We start from the raw sequence: 19,245 nt of genomic DNA on the forward strand, positions 1-19,245 counted from the left end.
TTTGATTTAAAGACGGGAATTTAAAGGTAAAATCCTTAAAATTACTTTTAGGAAAGCATTTTCAGCAGAGGGGAAAACAATATCAAACCTTTTTTTTCCAAGAAATGGACTTCCATTTGCTTTGAGGGCATTGCAGTCAAACTAAACTCTAAAAATACCAGATTAACAAACACAGAGCAGTGTTTAAGACACTAGAGAAGACCTATCACTTCTCTTTTATTCTCTTAGTAACCAGGAGCTCTTCCACTTCATTCCTTGGACACTTGGGTTGATGTCAGCACCCTGACATCACCAAATGAATTCAGAACAGCATGTCTGCCATCCCATAGTATCCTACGTTTTAGCCCCAACTGTAAAAACTGTAGCAGAATCCCAAAAAAACTCTTTCTGACCAGTTGATCCAGCACTTTGAAACACAAAAAATTAATGCTTTACCTCAAAAAAAAAAAAAAAAAAAAATGCTGGGCAATCAATCAGTGATTACACATCACAGCTTTCACAACCTGCACTACCCCAGAAAATCTGCAGTGAACAGAAAAGCCAGGAGATCTCACACTAATTTTCATTATATACACCTTTGTTTGATCAAATTGTGGGTCATACACAACACAAAGCCCCAGGTTTTCAAAGCTACAAAAGAATTGCAGGCACACATTCTGTATAAAACTTCCTAAAAACACTGGAAGAAAACAAGTGTATTTGGCAGTGTTTCTGTGCATATTTTGCTAAGATATTTCCATCATTTTCAAGAGTTCAGTGCTCTCTTCTTTCACTCGCCACACATCCACAGGAAAAGGGGAAAAAGCTGCTTTATTATCAACTTGTCAAAGGTACACAGAATAAGGAACTATTAAGTGCTATTTCAACTATACAGGATTTGAATGCTTGCACACTTGAGAACTAAGTATTCTGGTCTGGGCTATTCTCATACCTGAGATACTGAATCTATAGGTTACATGTAATGGAAAACCAAAAGCAAATTCCAAGAGTTTTAAAGTCATTAGGAGTTTTACACCACTATTTTCTTTATGGAGACAAAAGAGGCTCAAAACTCCTGTAGTATAACCTTCACAATGCAGAAAAGACTGAACCTGCTGCTTCATACAAGTTAGTCTTAATAGAAAAGATTCAAACCAAATGACTGATCTAAGTCTGTGAACAGAGTAAAAGCAGTTGTATAAAGTTTGTTGTTGCCATGTTTTTCTTCCTTTTGAACAGCATCAACATGGGACTAATTCATGATCTTTAGAAAGTAGTTTCCAGTTAGACTGACACACAATGGCAAGCAGTCTTAGACAGGTGAAGTGACAGGAAGGAGGAAGGCTGACTTGATGTCAGTGACAAAAACTATTTTAATGGAAATGTGAAATTATTCAAAAATTTCTTCTCCTAAACACGTGAAGATTTCTCTAGTCAGATTCAGACTGCACAATGGGCTGAGAGAAGGAATCAGGCAGACACAGTATTTTTACATACCGTGTTTTTCTAATGGCTTTTCATACTCAGTGCCTCACTTAAAGGTTTCTTCTGTCAAAGATCTGTTAAATCAGCGATGTTTCATCAAATAGTAGTTGTCAAACATGATAAAGAACTACAATAATAAAATACGTGACCAAGAGATTTTAGCAGCCAAGGATTCAGGGAAGGCTGGAAATAGGTTATATTTCCAAGGCAGAGAAAAATGCCTTGGTATTAGTATTAAATTAAATTAGTATTAATTAAAATTAGTATTACTGTTTGCATTCAGTAATACTAATTTTCTGACCTCTTCTATCCTAAAATAAGACCTACACATCAGGTCATGCAATGGACAGATATGACAGGAAAGTCACATAATAAAGGACAGATGATAATGCATGACTGCTATTGCAGGACATATCTTTCAATTAAGTCTTTTAAGTAAGGAGACTCCTGCCTTGCTAGTGATACGAGGCAACATCCCAATCTCTCTCCCACACTAAGAGCCCACACCAAACCCCAGACTGGCCTAAGCAGATGTAGAGGGCACCTGACATAAAAGAACTGCAAAAAATAATGTGAAGCCACACCATAAACACACACTACTAAGAGGCATTAAGACAGAAGGTTTTATTTCTCAGTATAGGAAACCACATGACTACACATTTGAACACAGACCTTTAAACCAGAGTTGCATGCACAGATGTAGAATGCCATGATCCTGCTGATGGCCTTTCATGTTTTGGAGATGTTACCTGCATTTTGATTAACACCCATCAACCTTTGATGAAAGATGTAGTCAGATGCTGCTCAAGCTACTCCAACACTGAATAATTTGCTCTAATTTATTTCTTCAAAACTACTCTAATTTACTGCTTTACTTTGATGAAGTGGGCACTTTTGATAACTTCCCAGAATTAAATATCCTTTGGCTGAAGCAAAAACCCAAAACCCCCAAAATGATGATTCTACTGGCTGAGAGAGTTAAGGGAAATTGGGATGAGGAACAGCAACTAAAATATAAAGACAATTAGAATTTCTTCCTCCTACTAGCTGGATGATTGGCATTCGGTTTAGGATCATCCTTGTGAAAGCCTCCTCCCCTGTTGACTGAGTGCATTTTTAAGTAGTGGGCAAACATCACCAGGAAAGAAAAATGTGTACCCATCCATATTCTGAAATCTACAGGCATTTTTCCCTGTACACAATGTCAGAATGAAAAACAAAGTACAGCGAGTGCTAGTTAATTTTTTTTCTTCATCTCCTTGCAAAGCTAGCTCTAAAAAAAGATTCCAACCTGCCACAGAACCTTCTTTGAACCTTCCATTTCCCATTAAGTTTAAACTTATCTTCTCAGATAGAAATGAAGCTTGGCTCCAGGAAAGAACATTTTTAAATCCTCAGTGAATAAAGATCAGGTAGTATTCACCTACAGAAACTGAAAAATGTGAAAAGGTAAATACAAAACAGTGCATGGAGGTGGAAAAATCTCTGGTCAATGGCATTTTACATAACAATCTGAATTCCAGTAAATCAAATTTCAATTACAAAGGAAGTATCAACAAGATCACAGTGTCACAAAGAATAAACTCTACTGGGGAAACAACAAGTGAAATTCAACTACATCAAATCTCTGTTCTCAGACTTGAAGTTTTCAGTCAAAGAAATTTTTTCAGCTATGTAGGAAATACTCAGACTTTGACTCCCCATACTTCCCTCCCTGTGCAGTTCAACAACTGCTCAGGAATGATACCTTTTAGATTTGCTCAACAGCTGTTCAGCTCAACAGCCAGTGTTTTGATACTTCAGACTACTAATTACACAAAAGCATCTGAATCACAGAATCACAGAATACGTTGAGTTTGAAGGGACCCACAAGAATCATCAAGTCCAATCTCCCTCCCTGCACAGGACCATCCCCAAGATGACTGGACAATGCCCTCCCCACCATGAACCTGAGGGTATTGTCCAAACACTTCTTGAACTCTGACAGGCCTGGTGCTGTGACACGTCCCTGGGGAGCCTGTTACAGTGCCCAACCACCCTCTGGGTGAAAGAACTTTTTCCTAATATTCAACCTAAACCACCCCTGACACAACTTTAGGTTCTTCCCTTGGGTTCTGTCACTGGTCACCAGAGTAAAGAGATCAGTGTCTGCCCCTCCTCTTCCCCTTATAAGGAAGTTCTAGACTGTGATGAGGTCTCCCCTCAGTCTCCTCTTCTGTAGGAGGAGGGAAAACAAACTCTGCTTCTACGTATTTATAAGGTTGGCTAATAACTATGGTCATCTAGCTACATAACATCTTCTGTATTCTAGCTTTGAAATTAAGTTTACTCTTTCAATCCTTCAATTACCCTAATCATCAAGGCCATAACAATCATAATTGTAAAAAGCACATGTATTACTCTTCTGATAGGTCCCCATAATTGCAAAAATAACCTTTAAAAGACTTGAAATTTTTAAACTGATGGAATTAAAAAAAAATAGACACTAAGAATTACAGTGTACATTATCTTCACATGGGATTGATTCACAGTGGGACCTGAAGACTGGAAAATAATGTAAAGACGGCACCCTTTAAGTGTAATACTAATACCCTTCAAGTAAAATTATTCTTTGATATTTCTGTTTTGAAAAGAAGACACAATCACGTTCCAGCTATATAATTTGTAGCTAATCTCAATATAATCTAACAATAGTTCTACAGATAACTACAACTCTAGGACTATTATTGCCAGCTCTCCAAAACTTGGACTTTAGCAGGTGAATTTAATTCTATATTCTGGCAGCTTCTATCAGATAATATATGCTGGTCAAAAAGCATTTAATGAGCTCTAAAATCCTCAGTTTCTAAAGGATTCTTCTTCATATTACAACATACCATTAACTGTTTGCCTCCCTGATCAGTCTGTCAGACAATCCTGTCCTAGATACCCAAAAGAGGTGCTGGTGTACATTCATTATTAGCTTTTTGCAAAGCACCACACTTGACAAAAAGGTAAACTTACAGGTCTGAATAAATATTCAACTGTGTTTCTCTCCACATTACATCAAATTTAATTAACCAGTTATATGCAATAAGATGCGGTGTTAACATCCATTATTTGCACCTGGTTTTCTTCATAGAGAACTAATAATAATGCAAACAGCACTAATAGGGCTAGGAAGGGTTCATCTGTCATAAGGACAGTTAGTGGAGCAAGAATTAACAGTCTCAAGAGAGACTGTTTTATTCATTGCAATCACAGTCACCTAAAATATTAACAGTATGAATGCCAAAAATGTGAAAAGACTACAGACATGTGCAAAGTAAAGACAATTTGTCACTTAAGAATGGAAACACTAAAACAATCACCAGTTGTGGTAGTACTATTTATTACAATAAACTTAGATTGCCTAAGTTTTCCAAATATGATATCTGGGTTAAAAAAAAATCAAACCAAAACAAACAAAAAACATAAAAGCAAAAAAACCAACACAAATACAAATCCCAAAAAAGGTCTCAGGTGTCTGTTCTCAGAGTACCCTGCCTCCAGCTCTGGTCCAGAGCCTTTGAGATCGGGTCTTCCACTGAAGGGATAAACTAATATTATTGATGCTAACGTGGACTGGCTGGTAGGAAGCAAGACCAAGGGCATGTGGAGGTCCTAAGTCATAAAGACAACAGTAACCTAAACCACAAATGCATGAAACCTCTCTTAGCTTTGTTTGTTTTGTTTTTTTATTTTTGACCTTTATAAATTAACATGGATAATTCATAAAATGACAGAGTGCTTAACAATTCACATCTGTATCAATCATTCAAAAACTACCAATCAAAGGAAAATAAAACACAGATGATTGCATGGCTCTCAAGGTTCCTTCATCTTCAGCATTTGTCATCAAAGTCATCCTCCTTTAATTTCCCAAATTTCTGGAGAGTTAGTATTTCATTTCTCAGAATTAGAATTTCACCAGCTGCATGACTCCTATGTGTAGCAGTCAGAGGCCCTGCAAGGCCTCCATGGCGGTCACTAGCCTAAGATAAGAAATGCAGAGTCATGATGAGTGGAACAGAGCTGCCCCTCTTCCGCACATCAGACCCCTGTTATCTCTCTGTAAGGCTATAGGTCGTATTCTCCTCGACCCCAGCTATAGGACAAATCCTGATCCCTCAACAGCCTATATAAACCCATACCATTGCCCAGTTCAGACGGAAGAGCTGTCACTGGAACCCTTTGCAGAAGCTGCCAATAAAGACATCTCCGCAGAACTCCACACAGCCTTCACCTCTCTCCTTCCCTGCGTCTGCCGAGGCACTTTGCGAGCACAGAGCTGAAATCACTAAGAGCTGACATCACTTCACAAGTGCTCGCTAAAGACGCCTGTGGCTAGGAGCTAGCCCAAGGGCCCAGGCAGGCTGCGCCTCATCAGCACAGTGCTATCCGGGACACCTACGACGGCTGCTGCCCCGGGGGCCAGACAGACCCCAGGGGGACCACCAAGCCGTAATACCTATGGACTAAGGCTGCAGTCATCTTCTGTGTGTGGTGTTGAGCAAACCAACCACAAACTTGCCTAAAGCAAGTGGCAGTTACTCCTTTTACAGCAAAGTCAGGTCACTTTTGAATACATAAAAAGCCAATCAGAGACACATCTTAAAAAAAAAAACAAAAGCAACACAACAGTAGATACCATTTGCACAAGAAGTCTGATCTTTAACTTCTGCTTACTCGGAAAACTCCTTTTAAAAACATTCCTATCAGTCTAGGTATTAGGCTATACAGAGAAAGTGGGACAAAATACTTTAAAAGAGTATAAATATTTAAAAGAAAAATGATGGCAAAGCTTTCTTGGTGTTTCAGTTCCATTTTTTACTTTCCTTCTTTCAATTTAAATTTTAGTCCATTGGCATGTAAATAACTAGTGGGTAATTAGTTGACCAATTAGTTCTATGACAACCTCACAATTTTGCCTATGCAATATTACAGTTACATCTGCATGGCTACATTCTTGCACCACACCTCCTACCTTTAGGGAAAAATCCCTACAACCTCTATGGCTATCCCAGCATGAACCCTGGCTGACAACAGACAAACCACTTACCAAAAGTAAAAAACCCTGCCTTCTCATTTCTCTGCTGAGCAGTGGAAAATGTAAAAGTATCTATAAATGCACAGCAGTAACCTTTCCTATAGCTTAAGGTATTTCAGTGCTCAGTGCCATCCACATAACTCTTCAAACTCCTTTGCTGTGAATCATACTAGGGAACTGATCTGATCTGATGTAAACAAAACCAATATATACATGCTAAAAAAAAAAAAAAAAAGTGTCACTTTTTGCCCAGTTATCCACTCCAATTCACCCCTGCACCATTACATTACCATAGTATTGCCACTGAATCATTATTTAGTGAAATCACAACTTCATGGCTACCTTCAGCTTTTAAAAACTGCAGTGACCTGGTAGCTCAGGAAACAAAACAGGTACCTCTCCACACCAACCCAACCAACAGAAGAGCTACAGCAAGTTCAGCCCTGGCATCAGAGCAGAGAAACAATCAGCCCAGCACCAGGAAGGCAAAGAACCAGTCCCAGAGATCTGGTCTAGCCTAGCCTTGGCTTTCAAAGAAGAACCAGTAAGATCCTAAAGCTATGGAAGTAGTGATGATACTATGATTTTAGAAGTATTTTTAAAAGGTCTGGCTGTTTGGGCACAAGTCTGCCCATCTCAGTGCACTCTCTACAAATATAACGTGTGTTTGTGTATTTGCAAACTCCACTTTGCTCAGCCTCTGAGGGTCTGATCCATTAGCACGCTCCACTACCTCTAGTCACAGCATGATGCAAAAACCATTCCATTTGTACAAGCAGAAAGTCACATGCAATTTAAGGTTTTACAATTCCAGAAGTTTCACCAAGGTGCACATCCAGAACTGCCGCAGCCCTGATTTGAGCATGTACAGACATTTCAGACACACTGACCAGGCGCCCAGCAACCACACATGCAACACATCTAATGGACATTGGCAGTGAGCACCAGGCAGCAACCCTCCGAAGCTGCGGCAGCTGGAGGCATAGTTCATGCAAAATGCATCAACACTGTTGGCAACAGAGAATCCAAATCTTCCCCCCTCCCAGCTGGGTACCCTAATGGCTAGAAACTGAATCAGGTTCTGGCCCACACCTCTTGTCCCCAGTCCTTGTGTTAAATTATAACAACACAGTGCAATGGCCCTGCCTGTTTAAAAAAAGATCCTCCAGGGACTTTCCTTTTCTTCATCCCAATTCTTTCATTTCCCACTAGCTGCCTTAGATGCTCCTTAGTGAGCATACTGGCTGTTTTCATACCAATTCCAGACACCTCTGGTGGGCTTCTTAATTCCAAAGCCAAGTGGGTAAAAAAGTCAGGCATGGAGATGTTAGTCTAAAGAACAGTAAAAAAATCATCTTTTTCTGAATTGGTTTTCACATGGCCAGAGTGTAAGACAGATCTCCAAGAAGACTCGAAGAGTGACCATATTGGTCAGCACAAAAACACTTCTTGCCGGCTACCTAGGCATGCAAGACATCATAAATGTATGAATCCAGCAGCTGATGTTTAGGGATCTCACATGTATCTAACAAGAGGAATGTGATTAGTCCTGCAACAAGCTGTATTTTTTCTGTTTCTTCTCTAAATGCATATCGTTTGGTGTACATGCAGTCACTTTGCCACTCTCTCTCTCAAATGTTTAATTTTTTTTCCTCTTCAGAGGAAAAGAAAAATGCCAACAACCCACTGCTTGTGAGCAATTTCATCCTTTACACAGTGGATTTTGTTCAGGTCAAGTAACATTTTTGGTAAAGAATATAATTGCAATTGCCTGTTTCTAAGATCTTGTAATAGCATGACATTATTTTAAAAACTACATTTACAGTGTTCCTTTAAGTGTTTTAACACAGCTTCAGCTGAAATTGCTTTATTCCAAAGCAATTGAATATAGAGTATTTTTATAAGGACCTCTTTGTCTCTCTGCAAATGACTGAGATACAGATACTTTCCAGAAAGAGAATGCATCAGAAAACATGCAACTTTACATTTTACTAGCCATAGTTATCTAACACCATAAAACATCAGTTCCTGAAGATTATGTTGTAGCTAAAGCAAAACAGCATGATTAGCAGAGTCAAATAGTGCCTAGAGGCCTTATGCAAGTTTTCTGGCACCATACAAACACAGAGGCTCTATTCAGTATGGTAAAGCCATTCTACAGCCAAAGCAGAGGCAATTCCATAGATAAAAAGCAAAAATGTAGCTAAAATTCAGCAGCACATTCATTCCATCTTCCAGGAAATACAGTATCACATACCTCCTTGTCACACTCCTTGGACAACATAGACAAATAAAATAGATATTGGCCTAAACAAGCTGGTCAGAAGACACGTTATCATTCAGGGCTGTAAGCTTGTCTACATTACAGCTCCAGGAGGAGTGCCTTTAACATGTGATTTGAGGCACACTTCGAAGAGCTCCTCTAACCTCCTGCAACACAAAGCTGCATAGAAAGAGCAGATTATCTCCCAATGTGATAAAATCCAGATAACTTTAAATACTTTTCAGCAGGCATTACAAAAGACAAGGTATACTCATAACTGCTGGATCCAGCAGCCCTCTCCTAGGCTATACATGAAGCAAAGTCATCCTGCAATTCCTCTTACAGGGATACCATAACAGAAAGGAGCAAGTTCCAAAAACTTGCCAAAACCACTGGCAGTTGCAACATGTGATGCCATCAGTACCTAACATATTGAAGACATAAAGCAACCTCTTCCACCACCTCCTCTTGCCCCCACCTTGCTCTGATAAGGAAGGGTTGGGTCAGAGAGGAAACAGTAGTACAAAGACACAGGTAAACTCAATTGAGACAAAATCCACACTGTAATAAATCTTCTTTTCAGGGTAACTCAGTGTCCACTGCAGCAGAGAGCTGTATGGAATTTTTCCACAGCAGAATTGCTCCATGAGTGTCTTTCCTGGGATTATTCTTGCCAGTGGGCCCTGTAGCCTGATGCGAGTCTTGTGAGACTGGGACTCAACCAGTTCTCCTGAAGGTAAGCATCATAAGCAAAGATTTATGCAGTAAAAGAAACCAAATGAAAATAAATACATAAACTATGACAGGCAGGACAGTGGAGTAAATGACTTGGTTTCTCCTCTGTTTCAGCTGCAGTCATCAGTCACGCTACTTTGTACTTAGAAAAGGTCTGAAGTTATCAGCACTCATACAAATTCAACGTCCCTCTATCAAGCAAATTCTGGTCTCTTAAGAAATCAAGATGCAGTAATAAGTCATAAGCAGCATAAATACATGGTTTTTTTCTGAGGGGAAAGTGGAAAGAAGAGTCTTATGATACATATAAAAATTTACATATTTCTGCACAGATCCAAAATATAACTACGCATGAGCAAGCACCGCTGGACCTGTACAGACAGGACTTTCCATGTGGATATTACATAGTGCTATCACATCCAAAAAATTACCATGGTACCATTAAGTGCCATAACACTATTAAATCGATAGTACATAAACTCAGTGGTGTTTCAGGGAAACAGATTGCTCTCTCCTTACTCACCAACCACTTTCCTCTCCACAATTGATCTCACTGAGTGGCTGGAGCCTGTCCACAATGGACTCCACTCCTTTCATGGACACAGGAGCCCATCATGATGCCAGAATCCCTCACCTCTTCTTTTCTGAGGGCCCAACAAATCCATGTCCAATGCAATGCAATTCTTCTCTTCCATTTTGCTGGAGGAAGGGAAGAATGGCACGATTGAGGGCAAGAAGAGCAAATTTAATCTGTTCCCAGGTACACTCCAAGCTACTGCTAGCACAGGAAAACGAGCATGGAAAAAGGAGCTGAACAAAGAGGTAAAATGGAGCTGTATGATGCACAAAAGGACACATTGGGTGTGCATGGCAGCAAAATAAAATGGCATGGTTGTGTCAGCATCTACTAGTTTTGGTGTTGTTTGCAATCATGTTTATTTGGAACTGCATTGCCATTGTGCCTGCATTTAAATTGCTGCTTACCCAAACCTCACTAATTTACATCATCCAGGGCAGGCACTGGATCGCTTCTGCAGACAAAAGGGTTTGTAGAGGCAGGGCCAGTAGTATCAATCCCTCACAGAACTCTAGTTAATACAGCTGAGGTGATGCATCTTGCAGGACTGGGGTGTTCAGTGTGAGATGTCTGACTGTAGTAACACCAAGACATACAAGGAGCCTGTGCCTGGGGACTAACTATTTTTGGTGTGACAAGGTTTAGGATTTTAAAGGTAGATGTGGCAGTAACCAGAAATAACATTTACTCCACTGATACAGCTTCCACAATAAACAGTTCCAGAAAAACACAAGAGAAAAGAGAATTTTAAAAAAAGTTAAATACATGAAAATTGCATAACCAATTTTCTTTACCTTGCACTAGAGCTATCCCAAATATTGTCACATAAGTCAGCAACAAATCTCTTTTTGTTACATTCTTGATGTGGTTCTGACAGTCTTAGAAAGATTTACACATGCACTTAAAATTAAGCATGCAAGCAAGTCTCATCAGGTACTGATGTAAGGTTCATGCCTTCACTTGAACAGTCATTTTACAGCTAGCTTTTCTAGCATGCGATGTTTGTGTTCACTTCATTTATAAGACAATAATTTTAAAATAACTTATACATTCTGCGTAGTACGGGCAACCAGTATGTGCCCGATGGATGAAAGTTCACACATGACACACAAAAAACCAATTACATTAGAAACAGAGATATTCCACAGTATTTAAAAATCAACTCCTGTACACACTTCATACAATTACAGAAGTTTATCACATGCTATCTACACCAGAGATAAAGTTTAATGGTGTTCAAGTGCTTCCATGCTAAGCCACTGTTTTTACCATTTTCTAGACCTTGATTTATCTATCAAAATTGAATTTGGAATTTTCATTAATGCAATTTTTAACTGTTTTGAATGCAGTTTGGTGGTTATGAAATATAAAGTTAAAACATATTATATATACTAACTCCCATTATAAATATCAATTTCTGACCTTAAGTTGAACAGACAAACTGACATAGTAGCAAAGGCAAAATCAACCACAGAAAGAAGTCTCATTGAGACATACCTTAGAACCTCCCACTGAAAATATGTTTATATTTTACCAAGCAGTAGAACTTTAAAAAGACAGCAAGTCACACTTTGCACATGCATAAGACAACAGCTATGCCCAGAACTTGTAGCAGAATAGGGATCAAGGGTAACTGACATTCACTCAACACAAACATTTAATTTTGCTGTAAAATACACACCAGGTGAACGGCAAGGGGCATTAGCTAGACTGTGTAAATTCTCTTTAGAACTATCTGGCTAAAGGGCAGAAAAACAACATTGTGATTGCATCGTTAAACACTCAAAATGAAGAAATAAGCAGGACACACTACGTAAAGCATTAGTGCTTTGTACCTGCATTACCATAAAGATGTTCCACATAGCCTCTTTTTTTGCACAATGCAGAAAAAGAAGCCAGTACCTAGGATGGTAATTTAATTACCAATGGGGTAAAAATCTACTGGAAAATCTCACCTCTGTTTTTTACTGGAAATTTGTGTGAATATAATTTATAGCAGAGTTTTCCCAGAACAGTTTCAGAAAATGTTTTCAAAGTTTAAGAAAAGACACTGATGTGTAACATACATTGTTTAAAATGCTGTGTAAATTGCAAATATTGAGCTGTATACAATTAAGGCAATTAAATTGGGCTGTAGTGCCCATTTCTTGATACCTGAGTGCTTAACTATGCAGTCTTTACAGTATCCCATTTGGGTTTTCCTTTTGAGAGACTGAATTCCTAGAGTTTCCTTAATATGTCAACATTTGAAATCTTGCAAGCAAAGACCAATTACATTCAATCCCAAAGACTCATATGCCTAAAAGGGTATAATTAAAAAATTAAAGGAAGCGGTCATGCAGGATATTGGCAAGGAAAAAGTACGAAAGAAATTTTAGAAAAAGCATTAAACTCACCAGTCCATTGTTTGGCTGAGGTGAAAAAGGCAAACATTACTGAGATGCATCAGTGAGGAAGTTAGAACACAAATCAAGGCCCATGCCTGCAAGCACATGTGAATAACTTCAGGCCCAGAAGCTCTTTCCGTGGCAAAGTTATTCACATATGTGCTTGCAGAACCTAAGCTCAGATGTTACCCTCAAAGTACAAAATGCTACTTACATTTTGCTACTGACCTCAATATAAATAGAAATTTACCTGTATTTAACTGTTTCAACTGAAGAAGACAAAGACCCCTTTGAAGTCCCACAGGGTAATGCAATTAATCCATGCTAGCTGCTCACAGTTCTAGTTTGTTTGTTTGTTTTTAACGTAAGTCTCTCAGAATGAGTTTAGGCTTACAAACCAGAAGCCTTCCTTGGAAGCTATGTGAGGACTGTACACCCTAGGGTACAAAGAGCTTACCTCTGCCTTGCAATACACCAAGAATGCTTATGACATGACAATTAAGCCATTATTCTTTTTATTGGGTATCTCTCTGCCAAGCCTGATGTAACCTGACATATACAATATTCAATTAAGTGTCTCTTAAAGTTCTGAGTCTTTCCAACATATGCTTGTGCAGATTTTAGGGATCTGAACTGTGTAAGAAATCTATCTTAAGCAAGAAGGACACCACGCAAATGTGTAGCATGAAGCACACATGTCTACCCAATTAGACAAACACTAATTACACATAAAGTATTTTTAAGTATATGTGACTAGCATAGGTTAAAATGGATTGCAGATTACAAACCTCTGCTTGGAGAAGAGAAAATAAGCAAAAGGTTCAAAAAGCCAGAGAATGGAAGACTTTTAAGTCTTTAAACACCAATAGTTTGGTCAGGTGTAACCAACATGTGTGTATGAACAGTGGGCAATCAAAAATTTTTAAAAAGGCTAGATAGGTCAGCTGAGATTCACAAATAGTGAACACAGGATTTAGGGATGACTGTTTTATATACACTAGCAATGAGGAATCAAATATTGCTCAATCCACTAAAAGAGCATGCAGTTCAGATAACCTACATTCTTACTGAAAAGGTGCTGACCAAAGCAGCTCAATCATATCCTAGCTGAAATAAAGGACCACACAACTCTGGCCACACTAAGCGATGCTTTGAGTTGTTTGGGGAAGATCTGTTGCCTGATTTTTCCTCAAGGTAAGTTTCATCACTGACTTCAATAAAAGGACATGGAGTAATTTATTTCTGAAGTGTCAGTATTCAAATATGAAACCTAATGAAAGAAGTAAGTTTTAAAACACCAACACTACATATAATTTTATCTCCCTTTAGATATGGCCTTGATCCAGCAAATGACTATTTTTTTCTCTGGGATGGGAGTATATTACTAGATGATTAAACAACATATTTCAGTTTGTTTATCCTTCTGATCAGCAAAAAAGCCTAAATAGCAGGTATTCACCTGACAGGACAGCACTGAGAAGTAAAAATCGTTGGGAATTATAACCAGTTGTGAAAGCAGAAGGTAAAAAGGTGTATGGAGAAGATGGGAGAAAAAGCAGAAAGGGACTATTGCACTAAGGCCTGCAAGCAGGGCAGAGCCAACATCTGTGCCCACTCCGGGACCTGCCAGCCGCCGTCCCGAGAACCCGCTGCATCCTCTCGTCCAAACAGCGGCGTGTGTGTCCGCATGTACAACACGTGTGTACGTGTATCTTTATGCATCTGTACACTGTGTAACAAGGTGCACGGCGGGGCTCTCACTGAGGCACTACTGGGCCCAAATGCACTTGGAGGAGCCGCGGCCGGGCCAGGGCACGGGTGCCCGGCGGGGCAGTGCGGGGCCTCGCCGGCGAGAGCGACGCCGGCGCCGACATCAACACCGGCACCGACATCGGTACCGGCACCGACGTCGGCACCGGCACCGGCCGCGGGAGGCGCCGTGCAGTGTCATTCATGCCGATGATGCATTGAAACGGGAGCTCAGGCCCGCTGCTCCCGGCGCGGGCAGCTGCGGATCCTCGCCGCGCTGGCACACAGCCCCACCGGCCGGGGGGCCGCCCGCTGCCCACCCCCCGCTCGCCGGCGCTGGCGGCGAGCGGCCGCCGAACCGCGAGGAGGAGGAGGCGCCACCTCGGGTTTCGTCAAGGACAGGCCCGAGGTCAAACCCGGCAACGGCCCCGCCGCGGCCCCTTCCCCGCCGCCACCCGCCGCCTGCCCGCCCGCCCGCCGCCGGCGGTGCCTTACCTTGGCAGCCATGCTGTGCCCGGCGCGGCCACCCCTTCCCGTCCCTTCCCTTCCTCCGCTCCCCTCCCTTCCGACCGCGGCACGCAGCTTCCCCGCCTGCGCACCAGCCCGCCAGCGCCGGCCGTCACCGCTCGCTCTCACAGGCAAGGATGGGGCGCCGCCCCCGCCCGGCCCCGCCGCGGCCCCGTGATCGCCCGGCACGGTCCGGACCGGCCCTGCGGGCTCCGCGCTGGGCGCCGGGCGAGGCGGCGGGAGCTGCGGCCTCGGGCACCGGCGGAAAGCCGGCGTTGCGGGGCGAGCACCGCCTCATCCCTGTGAAGGGCCCATTTGCCCTCCTGGTTGCTCCACGGTTACGGCCGGTGGCCCAGCGGGCGCACGGGGACTCCGAGCTCTTGGGGGCCCTGCAGCCTCTCCGCCCGCTGGAGACGGTGACCATGTCACCAGTTGGTGACTCGCGCTGCTGACCCCGGGGAATGCCCCCGGCGTGTTCGGAGGACGCCGGGGCGAGCAGCGGAAGGATGCCAACATCTTCACATCAAACCCAGCGCCGTTTTCTTCCCCTCAAGACAAGCTGCCGTTCGAGGGATGTTTCATGCAGTTGCAGCATCCCCAGCCATCATTCTGGGATGTCCCAAGAAGGAGGTGTGCCTTCAAACCAAATTTTGTCAATGCTGTGCTTGTTTCTAAGTCAGCATGAATGTGACACACAAGCAGCCCCGCCGCAGTCCAGGGCTGTACCCAAGACGATCACAAGTGTGGCACGCTGAGCCTCACAGGCGGCTCGCAGACTGCCTAGGACAGCCTGCCCGGGCCTGTTCGGCAGTGCGCCACTGGGGATGCGGGCCCGTGGCTGCCTCCGGGGCAATCGTCAGGCTGCCAGTGCCCACTCTGGCTCGTCCGGGGCTTCTGGGGGATTTTAGGATAGACTGGGGTTGGTAATGGAGGCAGGGAGCTTTGCCACGTGCATGTATCTAAAAAGTTGCTTACAAGAACAGCTCCAGGGCAAGTTTTCAAGTTAATAATGATGTATCAAGTTAGTCATAGCTTTGAGGTAGATATTTCAGCACTTTCCCTTACACTGAGTTATGTAAAGATGCTAAAAAGACAAAGGATCTCAGAGACATCTATTGCATTATAAGCCAAAAACAATTAACTCTTTGATTGCTATTAGTTGTCCTAGAGAGAGACAGTAGAGGAATGATAAGGATTCCTAAATGCATCTTCACCGTAGAGAAGGTGAAGGTGACTTCTCATCATCTTAGAGAAATTGTAAGGATTCATAAACTTATCTGTACTTGCCCACTATAAATCTGTGAAGAATATCTCTTTTTATGTTTTCAGTCCAATGTGTTAACTACTTCCAGTGTTTGAGCAAATTATAATCTCCCCTGTGCCCCTTGGAAGTTTCTTCCATCACCTATGGGGCCCAGCAGCATATGTACCCCCTTCTCAGCAGTCTCCCAGTCTCAGTTTCTTGTAAAAACCTCCCACTTGCTGGGTTCTCTTCCTTTTCTCCTTGCTCCATGTATGTGTGCCCATTGCATGTGCTCAGTTGTTCTGTGAGACAGCACAACCTTTCTCTTCTTGCTGCATCTCCCTGACCTAGAAAATAGCAGTTAGATCAAAGCAGGCTTGAAGCCCTTCTTCCAACCCCACTTTTTCAAATAAACACAAAAAACAGACTGTGTAGTGCTTATCTGCAAACTAGATAAGTAAATACTGTCACCTTGTCATAAATGAATACATAATAGCAGTCCATTTATAAACAATAGAAAACAATCTTCGATTATTTTAATGATACCACTAAGAAGAGAAAAATTATGTAGAGAAAATAGCATAACAATTGTCTTATAATACAAATACTACGTCCTGTGTATATTCATAAGTCGGGATATTTAAATGTGAGCTTGAAATTCAGTCCTATTGTGAAAACAGGCTTCAATAGCATTTTTTTTTTCAATTTAAGACTGCTAAGAAAATTACTAGAATTCTCATATGATACTGACACATGGTCTTGAGCTAATTGCCAAGGAAAAACACAATTTAAAAAACTGCCTATATTTCAAGTAGAGTGGTGGTGAAATTCAGAGAGGTGAGTGAAAAAGGATGATCCTGGAAAGCCTTTTTCACCTGCTTCCTAAATGCAACAGCACTTGACCTCTTTTAACGCTTAGAATCATAGAATCATGGAATTGTTTGCTTTGGAAGGGATCTCTGAAGGTCATCTAGTCCCAGTCCTCTGCAATGAATAGGGATATCTTCGATCAGACCAGTTTACTCAGTTTATTCCAAGATCTGGTTGGATGGGAAATCTGCCCATCTACCCTTCTACTGGTCTTGAATATTTCCAGGGATGGGGCATGTACCACCTCTCTGGGCAACCTTTTCCCGTGTTTCAAAAAATTTCCTTCATCTAGTCTAAATCTACTTAATTTCCCATCCTTCAAGAGTTCCAGGCATCTCAAGATCTGAGCATGCCTTCAGCACTGCCTTGGTCCCAACAAGACTGGAAAGTCACTGCCTCACTTGCAGGAAAACCTGAGTTTGGCCTCACAGGTCTCTGATGATGACCAACAGACACATACGGCCCAAGTTCCTTACCTTCATAGAGAAGGCAGTGAAGGCTAATAATGTTCACATTTTAGATGATAAGCAATATGACTGTAGTGGACTGCAGCACTCTCCTTAGCCACATAATCAACTTGTTTTCAAAGTCTGCTGTTGATTGAGGTTAGATTCAAGCCCATGTGTCATACTCATTTCAGTATGTTTTAACCACAAAGCCTTAGACTGCTCTGGGGAAGAGAGGAGGAACGTTTTTCATTCTTTCTAGTGAAGACATGTCTTTGTGAAAGAAGAATCCAAGATCAGCTGGACTGGAGAGAAACATGGCTCTTTTATATGGTAGAATGCAATAAGATGAGGGTGAAGTTGTGAGTCAGTTTTCATTACAAAGCATACAAGTATTATTTAGAGAAGTCAGGACATTGTGTGGCTCCAGCCAATGTTTTTTTTTTTTTTTTTTCCTTCTGTATTTTACATGTAATACAAAACAGAGCACACAGTGATTTCAAGGCTTCCTTCTACAATGAGAAACAGCCTAGAGTTAGCTCCTTGTGCTCTCTTCTGATAGAGCATCTTGAACTTGTTTCTACACATGGGGATGGATTTTGCAGGAAGAGCTGCAGTTTGTTTCCAAGAGAAGTCACAACCAAGTATCTGGACACTGTCCTTGAGGTGAAAAATTAGGCTTTGATAGTTTTCATGTAGAAGACAGAATGAAAGCTGATTCACTACTTGATGTTTTAACTATGAGGATATTGTATAGCAGGGCAACGTATCTCGATAGACACATACAATCTTTGCTGAGCTTATTAACAATTACCCTGGAGAGACCAACAGCTGGGGCTCATGATTTTTTAGACTTGCTAAACCACTGATGAAGGACTAGCATTTACCTATTGACAGTGTAAGGCACAGCTCAGTGTGCTGGCTGTTTTGGATCTTATTCATTACTCTTTCTATTACAACTTTGCAAGTTCAGCAAACTGTTTCTATGATTTCCCTTGCGATGTTCTGGACTTTGTATGGGCAGACAGATGCCCTAAAATGTAGGCATTGCAGTATGTAGCTTAAAGGAATATAAATCACTTCTTGGATCTAGAAAGGTCTGAGAGCATCTGGGAAGGTCTGGAGAGAACTGGATCTGGAAAAATCAGACTGTACAGACCTGGATTGCTAACTATCTTTGTGAATAGCTGAGATAAAGCAAAGACTGACCCAAGGCCCTCAAGATCTGTGCTGCTATCCAAATTACTGAGCTATTTTCTTCAGTATACCTTCTCTCTGCCTCACAACATAGAAACTGTCTTCCAAATGGCTCCTTCTGTGTCATATTGTATGTTCAGCAACATGGATATTTTCCTGTGTGCTAACTTACCACAAAACTGCACCAAGTGCATCTTCCTACAAGTATAGCTGATAGTCAAAAAAACCAAGGGGCCTCAATCCTAGTGGGAAAGAGCTGGATGTTAAAAGGAAATGAGCACAAGGTTTTCCTGAGCACATCTTGTTTTTTAAAACTCATTATTGACCTCTCTCCATCAGTGAAGTCTTAAGGAAAGGCACAAAGCAGTATTCCCTTCCTTAGGTCAAGGGTTTGGTGTGGATTTTTTGTTCTTTCTGTGGGTTTTTTATTTTGTTTTGTTCTTAATAAAGGATGTTTGGCTGATGTAAGTTAGCACATCAGTTTTAGTGACTCTTTGCCAAGAATTTGTGCTTGCACAGTAGGCCTAACCCTGAGAATTCCTCTAATAAAATATGACTCACTCTGAATGAATTATTCACAATTCTTGTGTTTGAAGGATATTCACTGCAGATCACGATTTCCTCAAATGTATTTGCTGTTTTTCTGGTTATTTTATAACATTGTCTAATGATTGACGATGTTTCTTTTTTTGCTGCTGTACTTTTAAGTAACACATATTCCTAATTTAAACCCTGTTGT

General features: G+C 41.3%; 1 protein-coding gene across 1 annotated transcript in view; it reads right to left on the reverse strand.

Moving 5' to 3' along the window:
- The window catches only part of SLC25A13 (solute carrier family 25 member 13), a 99,525-nt gene extending 84,686 nt beyond the window's left edge, over positions 1-14,839 (reverse strand). Inside the window, exon 1 of the mRNA XM_053956333.1 lies at positions 14,739-14,839. Within this exon, the coding sequence (XP_053812308.1) occupies positions 14,739-14,750 (12 nt within the window). The 5' untranslated portion in view covers positions 14,751-14,839. The remainder of the gene's footprint in view (positions 1-14,738) is intronic.
- Between the last annotated feature and the right edge of the window lie 4,406 nt (positions 14,840-19,245).

The sequence above is a fragment of the Vidua chalybeata genome, chromosome 1 (genome assembly GCF_026979565.1).
Source record: "Vidua chalybeata isolate OUT-0048 chromosome 1, bVidCha1 merged haplotype, whole genome shotgun sequence".
Taxonomy (NCBI): Eukaryota; Metazoa; Chordata; class Aves; order Passeriformes; family Viduidae; genus Vidua; species Vidua chalybeata.